Source organism: Bufo bufo, chromosome 4, assembly GCF_905171765.1.
Source record: "Bufo bufo chromosome 4, aBufBuf1.1, whole genome shotgun sequence".
Taxonomy (NCBI): Eukaryota; Metazoa; Chordata; class Amphibia; order Anura; family Bufonidae; genus Bufo; species Bufo bufo.
Window position 1 is genome coordinate 146,061,011 of NC_053392.1, and position 25,312 is coordinate 146,086,322.

Sequence of the window (25,312 nt, forward strand, 5' to 3'; positions counted from 1 at the left end):
AATTCATTGGAATTGCCAAATTATTTTCTCTATAGATGATGGTAGATTGCGCTTTATGTATGATAATCTAACAAATGTCAATATCAGCAATGCAATAATTCTATTGTTTAAATTATGGAGTTACATGGTATCTACTCTCTGTGTTAATGCTCTAATTAAATTTTATTTTACCAGTCAAATATTGGACTGTTAGAACAGGAAAACCTTCAGAGCTGGTGCTTGCCTCCCTTGGCTTTCAAATGGCTTCATACAAATAGGATTAGTCACAGGTAAAGACCTCTGACAGTTCTGCACTTACAACCCATAAAAGATTAAATGTACCATTACTGCCATGACAGGTCATCGCCCGGGATGTAGACAAACCTTCACTAAATAAGGAGTTTTGTTAATTCCATTAAATGCAATGGAGTCAGTAAAAATCCATCTCCGCTTTGCGGCTTTTAATAATAATATGTCTTGTAGAAGAAAATGTAGCCATACTGTAATACAGATTGTACTTTTCTGATATAGATGGATTTGTACTTTTCTGATATAGATGGACTTATTAACCTGGAAATAGCAGTGTCCTACCTGCAAATGGAACCGGGGCATCTTTGTCCAATGCAACCAGAGGAGGATCCAGAATAACTGTGTCATTATTTTCAGTGATAACTCCATGATATGATGTTTCAATCCATGGTTTGTGCTTGTTCACTAAAAATAGACATAGAAAGAAAGATACCTTGTAAATCCCATCTAAAGTGAAAACATGAATGAATAACTGATCATTTCAATGGATGGGAAATGCTAAAAGGAATCTGATGACTACTATTACATTATATACAGTAGCCTCAGAGGCTATGTCTACTTTTTCCACCAGTTTTTGTTTTGTTCCTTCTATTGTATCTAAATGAGGAAACTTAGCTATGTCAAAAATATTGTATTAATCCTTTTGATACCAACTGTAGTGTCCATGTCTGCTTTCAGAATGACCCCTTCCTATGAATTTTACATATTTTAACTCTATATCTTTTATCATAGTTGAATAAATCCAAACCAGGACAATTGTCTGAAAATGTTAGATGGTTTCAGTATTTCTCATCACACATCTTGGACCTAAAGCAACTGGCATTATTTTTTTCAATCACACAACCTGAAACCATCATAACCTCAGGGTGGAAGCTCAATAGGTTTGAGTGTAATGTAAATCAAATTGTACATCACTGACAGAAAGCTGAGGGCCTTTAATAAGCATGGAATGGTGTCTATTCCAAGCATTTCTATCTAAAAGCCGCGGACTAAACCATAGTTACTCACGCATCGATCTGAGAAACTAAATGTGAGCTGTACGTTAATGTTTTCATTTTTTCGTCTCTATTATTCTTCTGAAATCTGGAGAGATTTGAAGGAGCACTTTTTGAGAAGGACGTTGAAGCTGTTCAGTGAAAAATCCAATAACAAAATCTAAACACTAAAGTAGAACATCTACAGTATGATAGAATAGGAATACTAATAAATGAGCATCTAGCAGCATTTATTTGTATGGTGAGCAATGAACTCACACTCCATATTAGGTTCCCAGAAGTAGACGTGTTAAATATTATTAACAAGAAAGAAAGGACGCTCATTAGAAGTTAGAAGTCAATTGGATCATCAGCGTATGAGCTCATGGTAAGCTCTACAGATAGATGAAGCTCATCAATCACAAAAAATTAGGTTGCTGCATCCATTGAGGATTTCATAGAAACACGTGGCTTTTGACACATATTTGGATAGAGACTGTGGTCTGGATTTCAGACTTTGCATTGTAAAAAATAAAATTCATGGAAAAAATTGGCAACAGAATTTTTCGCTGGCTGACACTAAATATGTATGAAAGTAAAATTTTCTCCAAAAAAAACACTAGACGGCACTGCTCTCTGTATCCAGGAGGATTACAAGTCTCATGTGCACCATTCCTATCAGTCTATTCCATACTTCCCACTCCACACACTGGTGGTGCTCAGTAGAGTTGACAGAAGGCAGTCAATAGATATATGTGACCAAGAAAGGAGAACTGTGTCACTCACTATCCCGTGGTAAAAATTATTTCATTCAGCATAGTGTGGACAGACAAGATCTTGATAAAGTGTGAAGACATTTGTCCACACTATACAAATGCTGAATAAAAGGATTTTTACCACTGGATGACTAGTGCTACTGTTTTTCTTTTTTGGGCACATAAACTATTTAAACCTAGTGTTAGAAAAAAAAATGTAGAAAGCCATACTCACCTTATAGATCACCTGCCTCCCCCATTCTCCTAATACTACCTGGTCCAACAATTGCCTATCCTACTTTATTGATCCTTTATTTGTTCTTTGTCTTATTTATTGAGTAAATAAATTTGGTGTTGCAGGTACAGTATATAGGGGTTAGAATCTACCAAAAGTGGCCCAAGGTAGGACGAATAGGTTCATAGGCATTTAAGGCTCACAGTTTGAAAGAGAAAGAGTTTAATGATAGAAAGGTCTCAGAACACACAGGGCATCATAGTTTACTGAATGTGGGGTGTGAAGCTGCATAGTACACAATATCAAGCAGGTGGTTTCAATGTTGTGGCTGATCAGTGTCCTGTAAATGAAATGCCTGCACATAGCATTGGATGGCGGCTGTGTAGAGGGTTCACTTTTAGCTCTGACACCCGGGCTCAGTGAGTTGATATTTCAGAGCCCTAATTGCATTTTCCTGAACAGTCTCACAGGATCAATATGCCATCATGTCACACTTTTTTTTTCTATGTTCTTTACATACATCATTATTGGCCAACTTCAGATCATCTATGTATGAAGCACATTTAGATGGATTCCATCAGCTTTGTATTGAACATATTTACTTGTGACATTACTATGAACCCTTTCAAAGCAGTGACAGATGATTGGCCAAGCAGATAATAATCCTGCTGCCAAGGTCCTAAATTACTCTCTATTATTGCACCTTTGCTGGAAGAGAAAGAGCTGAGATATTATATTATGATGGCGAATGCCACCTATGACATTGATGTTCTGCACCAGAAGGGACACAATAAAACTCAACGAGTCTGAAAGCATAGGGATGAAAATGCACAATGGCTATATAAAAAACCTTGTAGTTAACATGTACCATTTAAATATTAAACAGGTGTTGGTCATCTAAAAAAAGTATAGATGTCCTCTCACGCACAACCCTATACAGGTGGATATGTGTTGATGCATTAAATGCTAGAATAGGAACTGTAAAGCCCCTTTCAGAAGAGCGAGTTCCATGCATCGGACTAGCAGTGCATGTCTGCAGCAGCTCCCATACTGACCTCCCAGCACTGACTGGTCACATAGCATTATATTGATTTATGATGCTATGTAACCCTTAAAGGTCTGGAATGTATTGTAGAACACTGACATAATGATGTCAGTGTTATCCAAAACATTCCATAACTGTAAGTGTTACATAGCATCATAAAGCAATATAATGGTATGTGACCCTGGGAGGTCAGAACGGGAGCTGCCGCATACTGACATAGCGAGTCCGATGCATGGAACTCACACATCTGGAAGGGGCCTAAGTAGCTTACCTGTCTAGGCTGCAGAGGCGCTTTTTCCGGGGCCGCACCAGGAGAGACACACTGCTGAGTCACGCCCCCAGTGACATGGCTACATCCCTAGTTACTGGGAGCGATACTAATTTTCTCCCCGCAGCGTGTGGGCGCTAGGGGAGGTCGGCAGTGGGCTGTATGACAGCCCTTCTGTCCTATTGTTGTTATCTTTGCTCTTGGTTTTATATATATATATATATATATATATATATACAGGGAGTGCAGAATTATTAGGCAAGTTGTATTTTTGAGGATTAATTTTATTATTGAACAACAACCATGTTCTCAATGTACCCAAAAAACTCATTAATATCAAAGCTGAATATTTTTGGAAGTAGTTTTTAGTTTGTTTTTAGTTTTAGCTATTTTAGGGGGATATCTGTGTGTGCAGGTGACTATTACTGTGCATAATTATTAGGCAACTTAACAAAAAACTAATATATACCCATTTCAATTATTTATTTTTACCAGTGAAACCAATATAACATCTCAACATTCACAAATATACATTTCTGACATTCAAAAACAAAAACAAATCAGTGACCAATATAGCCACCTTTCTTTGCAAGGACACTCAAAAGCCTGCCATCCTTGGATTATGTCAGTGTTTTGATCTGTTCACCATCAACATTGCGTGCAGCAGCAACCACAGCCTCCCAGACACTGTTCAGAGAGGTGTACTGTTTTCCCTCCTTGTAAATCTCACATTCGATGATGGACCACAGGTTCTCAATGGGGTTCAGATCAGGTGAGCAAGGAGGCCATGTCATTAGATTTTCTTCTTTTATACCCTTTCTTGCCAGCCACGCTGTGGAGTACTTGGACGCGTGTGATGGAGCATTGTCCTGCATGAAAATCATGTTTTTCTTGAAGGATGCAGACTTCTTCCTGTACCACTGCTTGAAGAAGGTGTCTTCCAGAAACTGGCAGTAGGACTGGGAGTTGAGCTTGACTCCATCCTCAACCCGAAAAGGCCCCACAAGCTCATCTTTGATGATACCAGCCCAAACCAGTACTCCACCTCCACCTTGCTGGCGTCTGAGTCGGACTGGAGCTCTCTGCCCTTTACCAATCCAGCCACGGGCCCATCCATCTGGCCCATCAAGACTCACTCTCATTTCATCAGTCCATAAAACCTTAGAAAAATCAGTCTTGAGATATTTCTTGGCCCAGTCTTGACGTTTCAGCTTGTGTGTCTTGTTCAGTGGTGGTCGTCTTTCAGCCTTTCTTACCTTGGCCATGTCTCTGAGTATTGCACACCTTGTGCTTTTGGGCACTCCAGTGATGTTGCAGCTCTGAAATATGGCCAAACTGGTGGCAAGTGGCATCTTGGCAGCTGCACGCTTGACTTTTCTCAGTTCATGGGCAGTTATTTTGCGCCTTGGTTTTTCCACACGCTTCTTGCGACCCTGTTGACTATTTTGAATGAAACGCTTGATTGTTCGATGATCACGCTTCAGAAGCTTTGCAATTTTAAGAGTGCTGCATCCCTCTGCAAGATATCTCACTATTTTTGACTTTTCTGAGCCTGTCAAGTCCTTCTTTTGACCCATTTTGCCAAAGGAAAGGAAGTTGCCTAATAATTATGCACACCTAATATAGGGTGTTAATGTCATTAGACCACACCCCTTCTCATTACGGAGATGCACATCACCTAATATGCTTAATTGGTAGTAGGCTTTCGAGCCTATACAGCTTGGAGTAAGACAACATGCATAAAGAGGATGATGTGGACAAAATACTCATTTGCCTAATAATTCTGCACGCAGTGTATGTATTAATTGCTGCTCAGCGGTGAAGTTACATTGTACCAGGGGCTTTTTTGGGGCTTATTATTTTAATTTTATTTAAATTATTTTATTATACAATGTCAGACAGACATATGACAGGCCCTTCAAAGGGAACGGTCAGTGGGCAAAATGTTTCTGTCGCAGGCAGCAGAAGAAGGAGGTTGGCACCACAGCCCTGCGTCAACACATGCAGTGTCCCCATAAAGTGGATTGGGAGAAAGGTGGCGCCGATGTGGTGGTCCAGCCTGCTGCAGCAACCGGCGCAGAAGCTGAACGTGCTACTGGCCAAGTTGCTGGTGCTGCTGTCCCTCCCTTTCCAAGTGGTGGTAAATTTTGTCGTCACATTATACACTGACTGTGTCCAGGGGTTACAACCACCCTGTAATCCAGCAATGGTGGTTGTGCTTGCACACTATAGCACAGCCAGAGAGTCCGACGCTTTTTCCTATAGTGTGCAAGCAAGGTCACCACTGTTGGATTACAGGCTGATCATAACCATGGAAATGAGAAGTGTATCTGATGGAAAAATTGTATATACACACAATGTTCCCTATAGTGACCCCAGGACATGAAATCCCCCAACAAGTGCAACCTCGCTAACTTATTGCATGTAGTGCTGAAATGTGTCTATAGGGGGGATTTCTATATTAATGCTTGACTATGGAATTACTATTTATGTACTTTCCTATAACCATCTGAATAGGATCATCTACACTTTTTAATACACTCACTGACAAAAAATAATAATAACAATGCACCAAGAAGGAGTTGTTGCAATTGAATGACATTTTATATGTGAGAATGTAATGAAAATATATGTAAGTGATTACAATATTAGAGCAACGGTTTATTGGGGAAAATTGTACTGTTGAAAAGACGCTCTAGTACCCTGTTGGGGTACCTCTGGATACAAGACGAAATATGTTTAGACATGGAGACATAGAGGTTCCATATGATATCCTGCAGCATATTGGCCCACAGATATTGCAGACTTGCAAGTCCCAGCTGGTCCCATAAATGCTTGATTGGCGATAAACCTGGCAATTGGGCAGGCCAAAGAAGTGTTGCATCTGGCAGAGACAGCAAGCAATATTCTGCTGAAAAATGCCAGTTGGAAGCCCTGCCATGTGAGGCCACACACATAGTCGCAAGATGTCCTGCACATATCACTGAGCTATAAGTGTCCATTGTATCATTACTAGGGGTTACTGACTGTCAGATGCAATGGCTCCCCAGACCATCACACCAGCAGTTGGGGCAGTGTGTCTCTACACAGCAAAGGCAGGACTGAAGTGCTAATTATGGGGCCAAATGTCATGGGGCCCCAAACAGAACCTGGATTCGTCACTAAAGACAATATGGTTCTAGTTCATATCAGTCCAGGTTTCTCATTAATGACACCACTGCAAATGAAATCAATGATGGCTGTCAATGGTAGGACACTTAATGGGTGTTGTAACACCAATTTATTTCTTATAAGTACGTGGAAATGGTCTGGCCAGAGAAATGGATTTGTTATGAATGTGCCACGTGTGTCTGTATGGTGGAGAATGAAATTGTGGGAGCTGCTTCTGTTTGTCGGCAAATCAAAAAATCCTCTCTAAAGGTGGTCTGTTTGGGCTGTCTGGAGACTGTTCACAGTTTGTTCATGCCTCATATACCAACTGCTCCTAATACCTCAGAACAGCCTAGATGGCGGGCAGTTCATCAAAATGACCATCCTACTCCTCTTAGTCCAATAATGTGCCCCTTTTTAAGTCTGTCAACTGGGCAAAAAGTCTTTGGTTGCATCATAGAGGCATGTCTAGCAGTGGTTGATCTAAAAGTAGCCTCTGATAACCTTTTCATAGGCAGAGGAAGCAACGATGTGCCCTCTTGTGACAAAATCCAGTGTCTAATCGGACCACATTTCTAAACATTAACATATCTGCTGAGCTTTGCAGCAATCCAACATTTTTATCTTGGTGCATTATTTTTTTTGTCAATGAGTGTATACAGAGGATCAAAGGCTGGATGCCCTTGGCTGTAGAAGATAAGCTTAGTTGTGTCATCTCTAAAGCCATTGTTAGATCTCTTAGTCTCCTTTGGTCAGTTTCCAAAATTTCCTAGTTCATCAACCTTGACTTCGATCTTGTTAAATTATACCTTGATTCCATACAGATCTAATTGCAAAATCCTATTGTTTTAGCTCTAATTATATTAGCTAATTTGTTCAGTTTTGTGTTTAACTACCGGATCCGATTCTCCAAACACTGAATTTTGCCTCCAATTATACTCTACTGGCTGTAAATCTTCAAAATAAAATATTTCCTGACCTAAAGCATATCTGCTTTTCTACTAAAAGTGCTTGAAATGAGAGAGATTTGCAATAAAGTTTAATTTCATGCTTTTTATTGCAAAATGTTTGGAACAATGAATGGTAATTACATATTTTACACTTCATTCACTGCAAACAGACCATTTGTTTTTCATAAGTCTAGCAAAAAAAAATGCTTGCTGTCAGCTATACATTTCTGGTAAAAGTATTCTTGCAATTCCCTTGTGTGCATTAAGAGACCATCTTCAAATTTCTCTTTGTGCAGTGATTGTCACATAAAAATGAAGGCACCAATATGTTTTCTATAAAAATCCAAATGCTTCAGATCTCTGAGTATAATAGACACATTTTACCCACAATTTGTCCAAAATGAAATTTATATATCATGTTCACACATTGAGTTTCTCTGTACGTGTATGAGATAAAGACCAATTTCACCTGCCTAACAAGAGACATCATTTATGATGTACTGAAGAAGAAGAACATGAAATGACCCAGGTATGCATATGTAAGCTTAAAGAGACCACTGACTATCATATTCTATATTCTCTTGAATCAACTTGAACACTAGTCATTGTAGAACTAAACCAATGAGGCCCCAAACAAAAATATATCTGCATTTAAGACCTGTCACAATTCATCCTTATAGAAGTACACTATTAACCCTTATGTGACCAGACCAATTTTGTAAAATTTTCCATCAACTTAGGAGGCTTTAAGTTACAACGTTTTGCTACTTTTTTTTATTCCAATTTTGGAGAGGTAAGGTGACCAAAAAAAAAAGCAATTCTGGTATTGGGAGTTTTTTGTTTTTTTACAGAATTCACTATATGAGATGAATCACATGATACTTTGGCGGTTTTGGATACTGCAATACCCGCAATGTTTTATTATTGGTATTGCAAATATTCAAATCAAAATTTTCAGTCATCTCTAGTAAGTTTTGGTTTTTTAGTTATTTTAGAACTTTCACAGGGGCTGCCCAAATTTTGATATACAGTTGCAAGAAAAAGTATGTGAATCCTTTGGAATGATATGGATTTCTGCAAAAATTGGTCATAAAATGTGATCTGATCTTCAACAGCCACAACAATAGACAATCACAGTCTGCTTAAACTAATAACACACAAAGAATTAAATGTTACCATGTTTTTATTGAACACACCATGTAAACATTCACAGTGCAGGTGGAAAAAGTATGCAGCAGTGCTGAACTTTCTCCATTTATAGACAATTTGTCTTACCGTGGACTGATGAACAGCAAGGCTTTTGGAGATACTTTTATAACTCTTTCCAGCTTTATACAAGTAAACAATTCTTAATCGTAGGTCTTCTGAGAGATCTTTTGTGTGAGGCATCATTCACATCAGGCAATACTTCTTGTGAAAAGCAAACCCAGAACTATTGTGTGTTTTTATAGGGCAGGGCAGCTGTAACTAACACCTCCAATCTCATCGCATTGATTGGACTCCAGTTGGCTGACACCTCACTCCAATTAGCTCTTGGAGATGTCATTAGTAAATCAACAACAGAATGGCTTAAACAGAAGAAAATACGCCTTCTGGAGTGGCCCAGTCAGAGTCCTGACCTCAACCCGATTGAGATGCTGTGGCATGACCTCAAGAAAGCGACTCACACCAGACATCCCAAGAATATTGCTGAACTGAAACAGTTCTGTAAAGAGGAATGGTCAAGAATTACTCCTGACCGTTGTGCACGTCTGATCTGCAACTACAGGAAACGTTTGGTTGAAGTTATTGTTGCCAAAGGAGGTTCAACCTGTTATTAAATCCAAGGGTTCACATACTTTTTCCACCTCCACTGTGAATGTTTACATGGTGTGTTCAATAAAAACATGGTGACATTTAATTCTTTGTGTGTTATTAGTTTAAGCAGACTGTGATTGTCTATTGCTGTGGCTAAGATGAAGATTAGATCACATTTTATGACCAATTTGTGCAGAAACCCATATCATTCCAAAGGGTTCACATACTTTTTCTTGCAACTGTAACTCAGACAACCCCTTTAAATGTCAGCTGCTAAAAAACTCCTTGATAAAATTGTTCATTTATTGAATTTGCAACAGGTAATTAAGAACAATTATCACATGACATATAACCCCAACTTCATTTTCCATACTGTGGAGAGCAGTGCTGTGCTATATCCATGTAAATACTGAGAGCTTGTCAATTTCTATTTTCCTTCTTCTTATATACAAAATGGTTTTCTTTAGAAACTAGAGAAGTAACTGAACAATTCATCTTGCAACACAACAACTGCAACAGTTGCTATGCTGCAAATTGCAAAGGTGATAAACTTGCTCCTATAATTGGGAAAGTTGTCCAGAAAGAAAAACAGCTTGACAGGCTAGACAGGTAAAATGTGCTCTGTTTCTGTACTCCAGGTACAGCAAACTTAATACTGTTAACTTTTCCCAATTATGGCTTCTCAAGGCTATGTACCATGTCAAAATGGCATAATATGCCATCTGCATCATATGAGTATTCTGTGATACCATCCTGGACTGCTACATACACAATTAGTTTTAGATTTAATGGAAGATGAATGTGTTTGTTTTATATCATATGTTATTCATCACCGCCTCGCAGCTCTCTTTGAAGCTTCCTTTGCAGTGTCGAGTCTTTTGTCTATATATCTACATTTACTTTGGCAGTTCATCATCAAAGCATCTGTGCTTTCCTCTGGACTGTAAATATGTATGAAGTGCTTCAGTGTTGCCTCCGAAGCTGTGAGATTTCCATCGACTCTAGAATGGGTCAAAATGACGAGAACTGAACTATAAACAACTTCATGATGCTTGTTCTCTACAGTAAAACCTACGAGTTCGCTGAAATCAAAACCTTAGATCAGTAGGGAAAAAAGGACTGCACTGGAAATGTTATTTCTGCAGTTGTCCTCTTGCCCAAACTCTTCAAATGTTCTATTCAGCCATTATTGAGTAATTTTCATCTCCCAGTAACATCACACTAATATAAAATCAGTTAAAATTAGGCTTATTAATTATATACTGTATAGGTGTATTACAAGCTACAACCCTTACAAAAAATAACCAAATGGCACACCACACATCAAATACAAATAATCTTTATTGTTAGACACTAGAATATGTACATTAAAAAAACATTAAAACATGGCATAATCCATGCACAAAAGCAAATACAGACTACCCTTTCCATCAATATATACAATCAAAGGTATATAAATGCAGCACAAGATAATGGTAAGGGACCCAAAGCATGGGGAAGGCAAAAAGAGGAAAATACCCTATTATCTTTAAAAAAAAAAAAAGACTATGCAACAAACGTCATAATGCCACTCCAAAAATGAAGCCCCCAACAAAAGTGCTACCCCAAAAATAAAATCCAAAAAAAAAGCAATAGTAATACAGACCAAAGCAGGAGGGGAGGTTGGAATCATGTAAGAAGTAGTGTTTATCAAGCACCAAAGTATTTGGGTGTTCGTAATGCTACTGAGCACCCAAGCACAATGGAAGTCATTGGGAGAACCCGAGCATTAAACCAGGCACCCACTGCTCTGAAGAGGGGAGGGTGTCTGGTTTATAGGAAACGGTCAAAAATTGATGGAAACACCACTGAAATGGTTCGGGAACAGCATGGGGAGGATGTCTGGATGCATCTAGGACTCCCAGGTCGCTGCTGGGAACAATGTTGTCCGAGTAGTACACCATTTTTACAGACTGACAATAATACCCACAAAACCAAAGATAAAATCGATTTTAGAGGAAAAATTGTTAGGAAACATTCTTTCCTGTATATTTACTTGTAAATAAAGTGCAAATGCTTTCAAAAATTACAAGGCACTCCGATACAACCTGTATATCACATAATGGAGGGCCTCATTCACATTGTGGTACAATTGTCCAGGTACTGGGACTCCTACACTCTTAGCTGGGGGTGTCTGGTGTCACTTGGGACGAAGTGGATGACCGAGTCAACTATTCAAGAACCGCTGGGTTCCTGGTCAAGACACAACCGCTAGATGACACCGGGAGCTCAGGCTTCTTGCTGCGACTCCTGCTGCCACGCCCCTTACTCTGCTGCAATCTGTGCCTACACCAGCAACATTTAGGCCTCTACCACTCCCCTGTGCAGGGCCTGGCACTTCTCTGTCTGACATACTGTTAGATCAAATAAATAAATAAAATGGAAATTAAAACACCTAAAAAAAGTCAGTAATTTTCTCACTTCACCACACAACAGCTAATAAGCCCTTTTTTTCCACTAATACACGCCACAAAAGGCTTTAGAACATATAACTGCTAAACCGAACTGCAAATATATATATTTTTTGTGCCACTAATACATGCCAAAAAGTGCTTTAGAACATATAACTGCACCGCTGAACAGCAAATATATATTTTTTCCACTAATACACGACAAAAAGGGCTGTAATTTACTCACTTCACCTCACAACGGCAAATACTTTTTTGTGCCACTAATACACGCAAAAAAGTGCTTTAGAACATATAACTGCACCGCTGAACGGCAACTAATATATATATTTTTGCCACCAATACACACCAAAAGAACTTTAGAAGATATAACTGCACCACTGAACGGCAAATAGGCCTTTATTTTATTTTTTTTCACTTTTACACCTGTTAATGGCTGTATCACTCAGCACTTGCACCCCAATAAGAAGAACGTTTTGCTGGAATTACAGAGCAGTATAATGGCAATTTGGATCTGCAGTCAGTGCAGCAAGGTGTATTAGGATTGCTCCTATTACCCAGGCTGTAAACTCCCCTACTGACCCCTGTTCTGCTTCAATACTGTGGAATGATTCCTCCCAATCCTTTCCCTGAACTTTTATAAAGCAAAATAAAAGTTTTAAAGTCTTTTCTACCACTGTCCCCAGCACCTGCTGACGTCTCTCCCTGCACTAAGTACACTGGAAAATGGCTAAATCCAAGATGGCTGATGCTATTGATAGGGCTGTGACATCACAGGGCTGGCTGCTGATTGGCTGCATGCATGGCATTGTGGGTGATCTCTCGTTCCCCGAGTTCCTTGCTCCATGTCCTAACACGTGCAGCAGCCATTTTAGGAAAAATGGGATTCGTTACCACGAAGCGTGAGGAAATTCAGATTAGTTGCAAATCTAATTTTTCCAGAAATTCGGATCAAATTCTACTTCGTCAACTTCGATTCGCTCATCTCTAATTAAGACCAATAATAGAGGAGGTCAACAGGTGTCATTAATTGCATGAGTGAATTTGATCACCCCTCCTGGAATGGAAGGGAGATGCGATCGGGCGATCTCAGCCACACATATAACTAACACCCATATAGAGAAAGAAAAATACATCAATAAAATCTACCCTGTCAACTATACAAATTATTATAGATCTCAAATGTTACGGATGCTTATACACAAGCTGGAAATGACACATAGGAACTTAGCATTCAAAGTGATACTAATCCATGCAGGAAAATCTGAATAACATCCCAGCTTCCTGGCCCTCAATGGCAGTGTGATACTGGTATATTTTATAACCATGCAGATTTATGTTCCTTTCATCACTGTGGAAAGCTAAGTCACAGCCCCATTGAATAAAGTTATCACTGCCATTAGAAGTTGTCGCCCACAGAGATTTGGACAGGATTCAGTTCAATACTAAAGGGTTGTTTCATGAATGCAAACCTTTCCATACATGATTTTAGCATATTAGCCAGAATGTAACGTTATTAATTCTCTGGTGAAACAGTCCTATTACATAGATGGCTTTTCATTGGACTTGTTGGTAAGCAACACCACTTTTCCACTATAGTAGTGGCTGCAAGGAAATTATTCGACTGGCCGAACTTCTTCTCGTGATCATAGGTAAGAGCCAGGGATGTCTGATGTAAGCATAAAAGTGATCAACTAATTGTCAGACCATTTTCAATTGTTATCGATGAGACAACCGCTTAAGCCAGATTCACATGCTCAGATTCCAGATTCCAGGCAATGTATCAATCTAAACTCTGAGAATTAAGTGGATTTCAGGTGCTGTGAGTTTAAATCATCCAACCCATAGCAGAGCTTAGACACACCTGTGAATTCCAGACATGTGAATGCGGTCTTATGGGGTTTAACACAGCATTTTTTTGCAAAAATGCCACAGTTTTTGTTGCAGCTTTTCATTAAGTTTTTTTTGAGCCAAAGCCATTAGAGGAATCGAATGAATGAAAAATGTAAGGGGATGGACTTCTCTATTCTACTGGATCCACTTCTGTTTTTTTCTCACAAATCAGCATAAAAATTGAAGGGGTGCCCCCCCCCCAAAAAAAAAAAAATATGTGTGAAAAAGCCTTTAAAGGTGTTAAGTGTTGTTTCAGTTTAGTATATACCTGTGTTTTTAACATTTTTTTTATGTGTCTACTTTAAAGTGCCTAATGAAATGGAAATCAGTCAAAATGAAATGACCTATAGAGAGTATACAAAACTAATAGACAAAAACCATCCCTAATGAAATATAACTTTTAATTAAATACTTAATATAACTTTTAATTAAATATACCACTGTAATTATATCATATTTCGATACACAGGATGAATCAATTCTCAAAAATGTTAAAAATCTGAAGCCCTCTGGTTAGGGATTTCTTAAGAAGCCTCAGCTCGGATGTGGGCTATAGGTGTCAGGTGTCTCCAATGACTTTGCATCTAGAGCTTTAAATAGATTTTGTAAGCTGGGTCATCTAGTATGCAGTAAACAACATTATAGGACAATTTTTGCCTTAATGTTTTGCTGTCCAGCACTATCTATCTACAGTCCCCTGAGGACCAAGTTGTTTGCTGGGGAAACACAGCATCGGGAAACTTTGATATGTATTGAGGACGTATTTTTTGTGGTATGCTTTTGGTAAGGTCTAAGGATGTTTATCTATTCAGCATTTTTATCATTGGGACAAGGACTTTCTTGTTATACAGGGTGATAACAGGTACAGGAAGGGATTAGCCACCGAGAGGTGGGGTCGCCCCATTCGGGGCAGGTGCTCTGCCTGTAGGCAGAGGTAGGTTCAGAGGTTGAATAGGGAAAGTCAGGTCTGTGTCCCATAACATCTGAAACTGATATACTCCTATTAACACAACACATGAATCATAAAACCATGAGTAAGGCCTCTTGCACACGATCGTGTGTCCCTCGTGGCCGTATTGCAGCCCATATACGGCAGGTCCGTAATACACGGGACAATGGCTGTGTGCATTCCACATCATGGATGTGGACCTATTCACTTGAATAGATCCGCAAATTCGGAGATGCGGTGCAGAACAGAACGGAACCACGGAACGGAAGCACTACGAAGAACTTGTCCTATCTTGTCCTATCTTTTTGCAAACCCACGGTCTGTGCCTGTGCATTGCGGCCACGGGCAGCACACGTTCATGTGCAAGAGGCCTAAGAAGGACATTTGTTGGTCCTGCCTTTTAATAATTGATTCATCCTATGTATTGATATAATTTCATTGGTATATTATCTAAGGGTATTCTATATCTTTTAAGTATCTAATTAAAAGTTATATTTTATTAGGGAGGGATTTTTTGTATTAGTTGCCTAATGAAATGCAATAAATAAAAGCATTGTTTGCCATTTTTGAATTGCAGTTCAGTGTTTTTGTTTTTATCAAATGCCGCATGTTCTTAATGTGCTTTTCTTTTTTGCTTTTTTCCATAGGTTTCTCTATGGGACTTGCCAGAAAATGGTAGAAAAAAAAACCATGTTTTAAGTGTTTAATCAAAAAACTGCCATTGACACACTGCAGAAAATCACTAGAAAACATTTGATATTTTTTACAAGCAAAAAAAGGTATAAAAATTGTGCAAGGATTCTCCTAGACTTTTATATTCATGGCCTATCCTTAGAATAGGTATTCAATATCAGATCAGCAGGTCAAATTCGAATATTCGTTATATTCTACGATTTTTTTACTCAAAAAATCGGTAGGGTAATGATCGTGTAATATGCAAATTTTTGTAAAGCAAATTTTGAAAATTTTTCAACTTACAACTATTAGACAAAGAAGATTATAGCACTATATTAGCTAAATTGCTCCATATTCTTTTTCTTTTTTTTCGAATATTCGCTATATTGCTATAACTTCGTTTTTTAGAATATCCGTAATATTCTAAAACAAGACTATATAGCAATATAGCGAATATTCGAAAAAAAATAACGAATATAGACCAATTTAGCTAATATAGTGCTTTAATCTTTTTTTTTATAGTTGTAATTTTTTTCCAATCTGAACTTCAGATGAGGAAAAAATTACAACTATTAGACAAAGAAGATTATAGCACTATATTAGCTAAATTGCTCTATATTAGTTTTTTTCGAATATTCGCTATATTGCTATATATTCTTGTTTTTGAATATTACGAATATTCGAAAAAACAAAGTTATAGCAATATAGCAAATATTCGAAAAAAAAAAAAAAGAATATAGAGCAATTTAGCTAATATAGTGCTATAATCTTCTTTGTCTAATAGTTGTACTTCTGTAAGTTGAAAAATTTGCAACAAAAATTTGCATTACAAAAAAATTTGCATTACGAAAATTCGTAAACAACACTACTCCTAAAGTCAAATATACTGCAGCCTTCTCATTGGCCCACAAGCTAGAAGCAGGGAGGGATCATGTGTACTGATTAAAAAAAAAATTGAATATTCGAAATTACAAATATATATCACTATATTCGAAATATTCGCAAATTTTTGAAGTACCTATATTCGCAATAAAAATTCGAAATTCGAATATTCGTGATCAACACTAGTTGCGTGGTTATCCAGCCACTTTATGGCATTAATGCTGTGTTTTGGACTGCATGCATTGGTTTTTGTCCAACCAAAAGACGGCATTTGTGCGGATCATATGAATGCAGCCTAAGGATAGGCCATTAATATAAAAGTCCAGGAAAACCTCTTTAAGAGGATTCTTCTTAAGAGTAGGGATGAGCGGACCCATGGATGTTCAGGTTCGCCGGGTTCGGACGAACTTCTGGTCAAAGTTCGGGTTCGGAACCCGAACTTGACCCGAACTCAAACCACATTGTCAATGGGGACCTGAACTTTGGTGCACTAAAATGGCTGTAAATAGTCGTAGTAAGGGATAGAGGGCTGCAAAAGGAAGCAAAATGCGGGTAAGAGCAGGAAAGTAGCCATGCAAACAAATGTGGATATGGAAATGACTTAAAATAACACAGAATAGAAAAAGATAAAAAATCACAATCTTGAACTAGGAAGCAAAGGTCAAAGTGGAGTAGAAGGTTAAGGAGGCAGTGGACGCGGCGGTGTAGGTGCAAGCAGCGGTGGAGGAGAAGGAGGTAGCCAAAAATGTTTTCGTTGTTTTTAGTTTTTTTTCCCTTTATTTTTTTTTTATTTTTTTTTTATAAATTTGGGAAGACCCCAAAACATTGGGAAATAGAAAAAAGAATGCAAAGGGAAAGTGCACTGGAGTATAACAATGGCTGGGTGTGGCTGGTATACTTGTCTACTCAGCATAAGATATGGACAAGTCCTGTGGGATCCATGCCTGGTTCATTTTAATGAACGTGAGCTTGTCCACATTGGCTTGGGACAGGCAGCTGCGCTTGTCTGTGATTAACCCCCATGCCATGCTAAACACACGTTCGGACACTACACTTCCTGCAGGGCAGGCCTGCACCTCCAAGGCGTAAAGGGCAAGCTCAGGCCATGTACCCAATGTGGAGACCCAGAAGTTGAATGGGGCAGATCCATCAGTTAGTAGGCATGTGCACATATACTGCTCCACCATGTTGCTGAAATGCTGCCTCCTGCTAAGACGTTCCGTATCAGCTGGTGTTGCTGGTTGTTGTGGCATGCTGACAAAGCTTTGCGGGGTGACAGGTGCCACTGTCACTCCAGAGGGAGAGGAAGGGGCCGAGACTGCAGAAGAAGAGGGAGCAAGAGGAGCCTGAGATATTTTGTGGTTTTTCAGGTGTGTACTCCACTGCAGCTCATGCTTAGCATTTAGATGCCTGGTCATGCAGGTAGTTCTCAGGTTTAGAACATTTATGCCTCACTTCAGGCTCTGATTGCGCAGCATGCAAACCACTTGTGTCTTGTCATCCGCACATTGTCTGAAGAACTGCCATGCCAGGGAATTCATTGGCTGTGGTTTGCTCAGTCCCTGGGTGCGGTGGGCAGAAGCAGGCATACTGGCTATCGGACGGCCAATCCGCTTTTGCACCCTGCTCCCTCTTTTGCTGTGTGGCTTGCACTGTGTGACCACCACCTCTTCCTCTGAACTGCACATGTCACTTGCATGACTTTTATTCCATGTGTGTTCTAGGGCCTCATCATCCTACACATCATCTTCCACCCACTCTTCATCCCTGCCCTCCTTGCCAGTCTGCACATGGCAGAAAGCTGCAGCAGTTGGCACCTGTGTTTCATCATCATCATCAGAGACGTGCTGCGGTGGTCCTCCAATGTCCCCATCCTGAAACATAAGTGGTTGGGCATCAGTGTACTCAATCTCTTCCACTTCTATGGCAGTGGATGGCCCATGGAAACCCCACCAGCAGAGTCCTCAAAAAGCATAAGAGACTGCTGCATGACTTGGGGTTCAGACTGATTGGCTGATTTGCAAGGGGGTGAGGTGAAAGACAGATGCCCATTGGCTGCAGGTGCCAACTCTGTGGTTTCAGCAGGGTACCGGGTGGGAGACAATGTGAAGGAACTGGAGGCACTGTCAGCCATCTAATCTACTACTGCCTCTACTTGTTCTGGCCTCACCATTTGTGCAACAGTATTCGGGCCTACAAAATGACACTGAATGTCTTGTCGCCTACGTTCACCTGAGGAAGATGTTTCATTTGGGCGTGTAGCTGGCACAGATCGACCACATCCTCTCCATGCAACAGGAGCTCCACCAGCACAGCAGCACCACGACTAGGGCAACGTCCCTTACTTGATGCTCTCCTTATTCTATGAGGTCAACCACCAAACTAACAGACAGATTAGCTATATTAATTTCCTTGTCACGTATGCAGTGCAGTATTACCTCACACCAAAAATGAGAATATGTCACCACCAAACTAACAGATGGATTAGCTATATTAATTTCCCTGTCACATATGCAGTGCACGTGTATCTCACACCAAAAATGGGTATATTTCACCCACCGAACTAACAGACGGATTAACTATTTTAATTTCCCTGTCACATATAAAGTGCTCGTGTATCTCACAACAAAAATGGGTATATGTTACCCACCGAACTAACAGATGGATCAACTATATTAATTTCCCTGTCACATATGCTGTGCACGTGTATCTCACACCAAAAATGGGTATATTTCACCCACCGAACTAACAGACGGATTAACTATTTTAATTTCCCTGTCACATACAGTATGCAGTGCAGGTGTACCTCACATGAAAAATGGGAATCTGTCACCCACTGAACTAACAGATGGATTAACTATATTAGTTTCCCTGTCACATATGCAGTGCATGTGTATCGCACACCAAAAATGAGTATATGTCACTGGCCGAACTAACAGTCAGATTAACTATACTAATTTCCCAGTCACATATAAAGTGCATGTGTATCTCACACCAAAAGTGGGTATATGTCACCCACGAACTAACAGATGGTTTAACTATATTAATTTCCCTGTCACGTATGCAGTGCAGGTGTACCTCAAACCAAAAATGGGAATTTGTCACCCACCAAACTAACAGACAGATTAACTATATTAATTTCCCTGTCACGTATGCAGGGCAGGTCTACCTCTCACCAAAAATGGGTATATGTCACTTACTGAACTAACAGACAGATTAATTATATTAATTTCCCTGTCACGTATGCAGTGCACATGTATCTCACACCAAAAATGCGTATATGTCACCGGCCGAACTAACAGTCAGATTAACTATATTAATTTCCCTGTCACGTATAAAGTGCACATGTATCTCACACCAAAAATGGGTATATGTCACCCACCGAACTAACAGACGGATTAACTATTATATTTTTGTGTTAGGGGTACAAAAATGGTGCATTGCACCCACTAAAAAACACTAAAGGTCACCCACAGAATTAACAACCAGATGAATTTTTATATTTCTGTGTTAGGGGTACATAGATGGCGCATTGCACCCACAAAAAAATCATATAGGTCACCCACCGAATTAACAGCCAGATTTATTATTATATTTCTGCGTCTGGTGTGCAAAGCTGGTGTATTGTACCCACCAAAAAAATCATTATAGGTCACCCACAAAACAAATAGCCAGATTCCTAACACTTTCCCTCACTTCAGCTGCCTGCTTCCTGTCCCTGCACTACTCAGAGCTGATGGGCGGTGCTACACGTGATCTATCTTGTATAGATGCTGGGTCACATGATGCACCGGCCAATCACAGGCATGCCATTACAAGGCATGGCTCTGATGGCTTCTAAGTGGCCACAGCTTAAAGGCTTGTTGATTGGCTGCCCTGCAGCCTTTCAAAAGCTTTATTAGATGCCTGAACACCGAACTCGGAGGGAGCGCGGTTACTTTGACTTGAAGCAAAGAGGCCGCTGCCCCCTTGACTTCAAGACTGACTGGAAAATAGTGCGGACGGAGGATAAAAGAACATTTTTCATGCTTCTGTTTCATCAGAATGCAGTAAGAAAATCATCATTAGAAATTCACTGCGGGCTACATGAAGGTACTGCTGGCGGTTTGGGATGGCTATTGCCGCTGACAGGTTCCCTTTAACAATGGTAGGAACGGGTAATATTTCAGATTCCTATCTTTGCCTATTAAGTCAACACTTTCAACACTTTAGATTCACACGTAATAATAACATGCAATTTTTACAGTTTAATCTAAAGATGTTTCAAAGGGGAATAATTTGCTGTAAGTAAAAAAAGCTAAATAAATTGCAATATTCCCATTCAGCAATCATTTGTTATGGTCTATTAACTATATTACTAGATCATTATAAAAAATAAAGCTTCCAATCATCGTCAGCATTTACAAAGAGCTGTGGATTATAACTGTTATCCTACCTTGAGCGTATTAGCAAATGCAGCAGCAAAAACCATTATCGGGGTCATGATTTTTCAACCAGTACGATAGGATAATTAAAGCTTTGCATTTTAGAAAGAATTAAATAAGTTTCCCTGACCTGTATTTTAATGTGCACTTTGTCTTCGGTTTCATGCTAGGCAATATCAATAGGCTGAATTTCTTGTAAAAGACCTCACAGCTTCCAGAAGAAATGTGCAGTCATGGGCCAATGCATAGCTTTACTTTCACACAATGGGTTCTAGCCCCGCTCAGTGTACAAAACTAGGTTTAATGGTGTGTCAAGTTTTGTTATAATCTTGATGCCGGAGATCAAAAAATACATTAAAGATTATTTTGTACAATAAAGTTTGTGAATAAATATTTGCACTGGTTATAGGACCTTCTATATGAACATATGGGATCATTTATGAAGACCAGCATTTTATGCGCAGTACTTAACACCCCTGCGCTGGAGCTTGACGTGCCTCAGTTACGTAGGGGTGGCAGACTCTATGTAACTTAGGTGCGTCCCCCACTGGCGTACAACAGCCTAAATGTACGCCAGATCCCTTGCTGGCATAGATTTAGACAATTTTCTGCACCTAAAACAGGCATAGTAAATGATAATTGAGACATGCTGGCCTGCACCCTTCCCTGCACACATCACGCCCCCTATTTTTTTAGAACTGTCGTATGTGGCGTGCATGGGGAAGTAGTCGCAGATTCAGCCGTAAATACCCTTTGTGACCGAATCTGCGACAGATATTTGCCAAAAATCAGGATATATCTATTCATAAAAGACCCCCATAGTGTACTAGCTAGTTTACCTTCAGGTTAGTTACAGACAGAATATATGATATGTGTTCATTTGTAGGCTACTGTTAAGTATTTCTTCCATAAAAAATAAAATAATACTTCACAGACATCATGTGCAGTACCTCAGTATTGGGGGTATCTGCAATGGGTTTGTACTGTTGTATTGTTTTGCAATATTAATGTAATGCATCTTATATCCAGTTTGATCAAGCAGGAGCTAGGTGTGGCCTGAACTAACAATCCTTGCCTAGCCCTCTCTTTAGCTTAGAGTTTGGGCTGGCCTCATGTCCTATTTCCAGATGATTCCAGTCAGAGTATCAGTAGAAAGAGAGAAGGAAGGAGGCAGACCTCCATGTCCTCCTCCCCCCTCAGACTCCAGCCCCAAGTCCTGGAGCCTCCAGCACTTCCATGAACTCCATGAGGTAAAATCAAGAAAGAACTAAAGGAGAGAGCGAGATAGAGAGACACCAAGGTAACCCTGCTTAAAGCAGCAATTGAAGGCACCATATGCACCCAAGATTAGAGGACACTATATCCACAGTTGCCAGAAACAGGTAATAGCCAGACATCCCTATACTAGATATTTTTGCCAGAGTAATCTGAAGGCCAAGCATGTTTAGCTCATGCTTGTACATCTGGGAGGACTTTGAACTGTCTAAAGAGATCTGGATGTACTTTAACTTCTGTCCTTCACACAGTAAAGAGAGACATTTATTAAGCTCAATCTGGCCGGTTTTCTAACTAAATTAACATCACACACCGGCCATTGCATTTCCATCATGTACCCTGCTTAGCACCCACATGGACATTAACACCATCAGGCAGGGAGCCCACGGCTTCAGGGAGTCCCCTGAGGGAACAAAGGGTGCCCCTCCTTCACTGAGCTGACCCCAGAGAGCGCCTGCCTGAGGGAGTACACAATGAGACATCATCATCAAGGCCACTATCACTTCCACCCTCTGCTCCGGCTCCTCACTGGCTTGCTGGACATGTCTCATAGAAAGGACAGAGTGTGGTACTGAAAGTGTTAAAAGGCATAGCACAGCTTTACTAACACAATATACAGTGTTAAATCAGGCCAGAGGCTTTGTGGTCAAATAGCATGATTGAGTACAGCTGGTGTTAACATATTGTAAGCCCTTTAAAAGCGTTGCTTGATAAATCTTGTACCTTGTCACCACATTCAATATTCTGTGCATTAGACATTTCGTTTTGAGAGCAATGTAATGACCGCACAATTTACAGTAAAAGAAGTGCGGAAGAGAAATGTTTTCTATCTATTTTGGATCATTTTTAAACCGCATTACAGCTGGGAAAGTGCATTTCTCTCACAGCATTTAATTTAATCATTCTTCAAATAGTCTGCAAATTGCTCGCCTGCTTGTTTCTCCATTTTCTGGCTTGAAGTTTAACCATATAACTTGTACAGTAGGACATAATAAAGGCCATTTGTCTACAGGAAAATGCAGTTACTGACTCTCACCAAAATGTAATTTTGTACTGAAGGGGTAGGATACATTTTTGTGTCCCAACTGTGGCTGAACTACCTAAATCCCATTGTATTTTGACTGCAAATGGAGAAGAAATGTAGAAATAAATTCCTTACCTTGTTCTGCACATTTATTCTTTCAGTAGTTATAGTACAGCAATAACAAAAGCCACGTTTTGTCTTCTCTCACTCTCCATGCATACAATCACTAAACTACAACTCATTAATATAGGGCATTTAGCTCAGTTAACACAAAACTTGACTGGATTTATATTGTCCTACTGAGCGGGCAAATATCAGCAAGGGATTGCTCCTTCCCAATAACTGCCTTCTCATCAGTAAGGATAAAGTGGAGGTAAATATATGTGGCAATCACCTCCACTGTATGGGGACAAGCGATGGCTACTGCCATCACTGGTTCCAATACAGATTCATTGGGGCATCCGTTTGGCGGATCACAGACGTCCTTTCAAATGTATGGGTCCGTGAAAACCTTGGCAGAATATGAAGAACAATTCTGTCCATTTTTCACTGAAGCATTGCATAGAAAAATGTTTAAAAAGTTGTAAAGCAATGAACAACTATAGTGAAAAACACAGAGACATTTTCTGATCTTGGACCTTTGTGGATGCAAAAGTTGGATGCAAAATGGTCAAAGATTTTGGTCAAAGACATGTCTTTGAGCCCTTAAGCTGGCCATAAACTTAAACAGCCGTCAGCCAAACACTTCAATAGACATTGGTGACATATTGCTAGGATATGTCATCAGTGTAGACCTGTGGGGATCTAACTGCTGGGACTACTACTGATCTATACAGCAAGACCACAAAGAAAAGTGTAAGTTTAGTTTAGATTTAGTAGTTATTAATTTTGACAATTTTGAGCAAACTCCTTTGCCATACGTTTTCATTCAGGGCCACAAATTAGATGGTTATACGTTAAATAATGAATGTGGACAAAAATGTATATCCTGCACCTGCCTTACTGCAAGTGAGTAGCAGCAAAAGGGGAAAGGGGGATTCTTTTGACAGACTTTTAATTTGACCTTTTTAGTTACAATGCCAGCTAAATACTCCAAATAAATTTCCTTTTCGCTTCATGCAAAAATTAATCATGTTGATTAAAGTGAGAAACCAATATTGAAAGACAGTTAACAGAAATATAGATACACTGAACCAACCCTAATCTGAAATACAATCCATTAAGATAGCCAAGCCAAATCAAAACCCCACTAAGCAAACAGGCAATAATAGAATCACAAGACAATAATAAACAATGAATTTCTATGTTGACAGTAATGAAAGGTCTGAGGACAACAGGTCCCAGGGCACAATGACACAACACATAGACTAGAGCAAGATATCATGAATCTGTGAGCAAATGCCTGAAGGCTAAGCATTGAACATCTCCTCCCTAAATTAACCAGGCCAAGCTAAGCAATAACCTGACCCATATTCAGCTGCAAGGCAACTGCCCCAAACTATGTTAGCACACAGTAGAGAAAATGGCAGCAAGGAAAGCCCTGTTTCTCATAACACATACACCAATCAGTCATAACAATAACACCATTGACAGGTGAAGTAAATTACAGTGATGTGAGAAGTCAGATCTTGAACGTGTGTTGGAAGCAGGATAAATAGGCAAATGTAAGAATCTGAGTTACTTTGGTATGGGCCAAATTGTGATGGCTAGAGGACCAGGTTAAGGAATGTTCAAAATGTCAGGTCTTGTAGAGGGTTCCTGGTATGCAGTGATGAATACCTACCAAAAGTCATCCAAGGAAGGGCAGCAGGTAAAATAATGAAATGGTCATGGGCATCCAAAGCGTGTGGGGATAAAAGGCTTGGTCATCTAGTTCAATCCCAAAGTACAGCTTCTATGGTGCCTATGATGCAAAAGTGTCAGAGCATAGAGTGCACACAGCTTGTTGTGTATGGAGCTATGCAGCCACAGACTGGTCAGAGTGTCCAGGGTATCTCCCAGCCCACAGATAAAGTGCCTACAATAGGCTTGTGAGCACCAGAGCTGGACCATGGAGTGATAAATGATGGTAGCCTGGTCTGATGAATCACATTTTCTTCTACAACATGCATGGCTAGGTGCCTGTGCTTAAACTACCTGGGGAAGAGATGGTCGCAGCCTTCATGTGGATGTTACTTTGGCATGCACCACCTACTAAAACATTGTTGGAGACCAAGTACACACCTTCAAAGCAGTTTTATTTCCTAATGGCAGGTTGTCTCTTTTAGCAGGATATTTTACA

At 39.7% G+C, this 25,312-nt stretch overlaps 1 protein-coding gene across 1 annotated transcript in view; it reads right to left on the bottom strand.

The window, feature by feature from the left end:
- The window catches only part of CLSTN2 (calsyntenin 2), a 1,304,869-nt gene that overhangs the window by 847,094 nt on the left and 432,463 nt on the right, over positions 1-25,312 (bottom strand). The window contains exon 2 of the mRNA XM_040428021.1: positions 571-693. Within this exon, the coding sequence (XP_040283955.1) occupies positions 571-693 (123 nt within the window). The remainder of the gene's footprint in view (positions 1-570; positions 694-25,312) is intronic.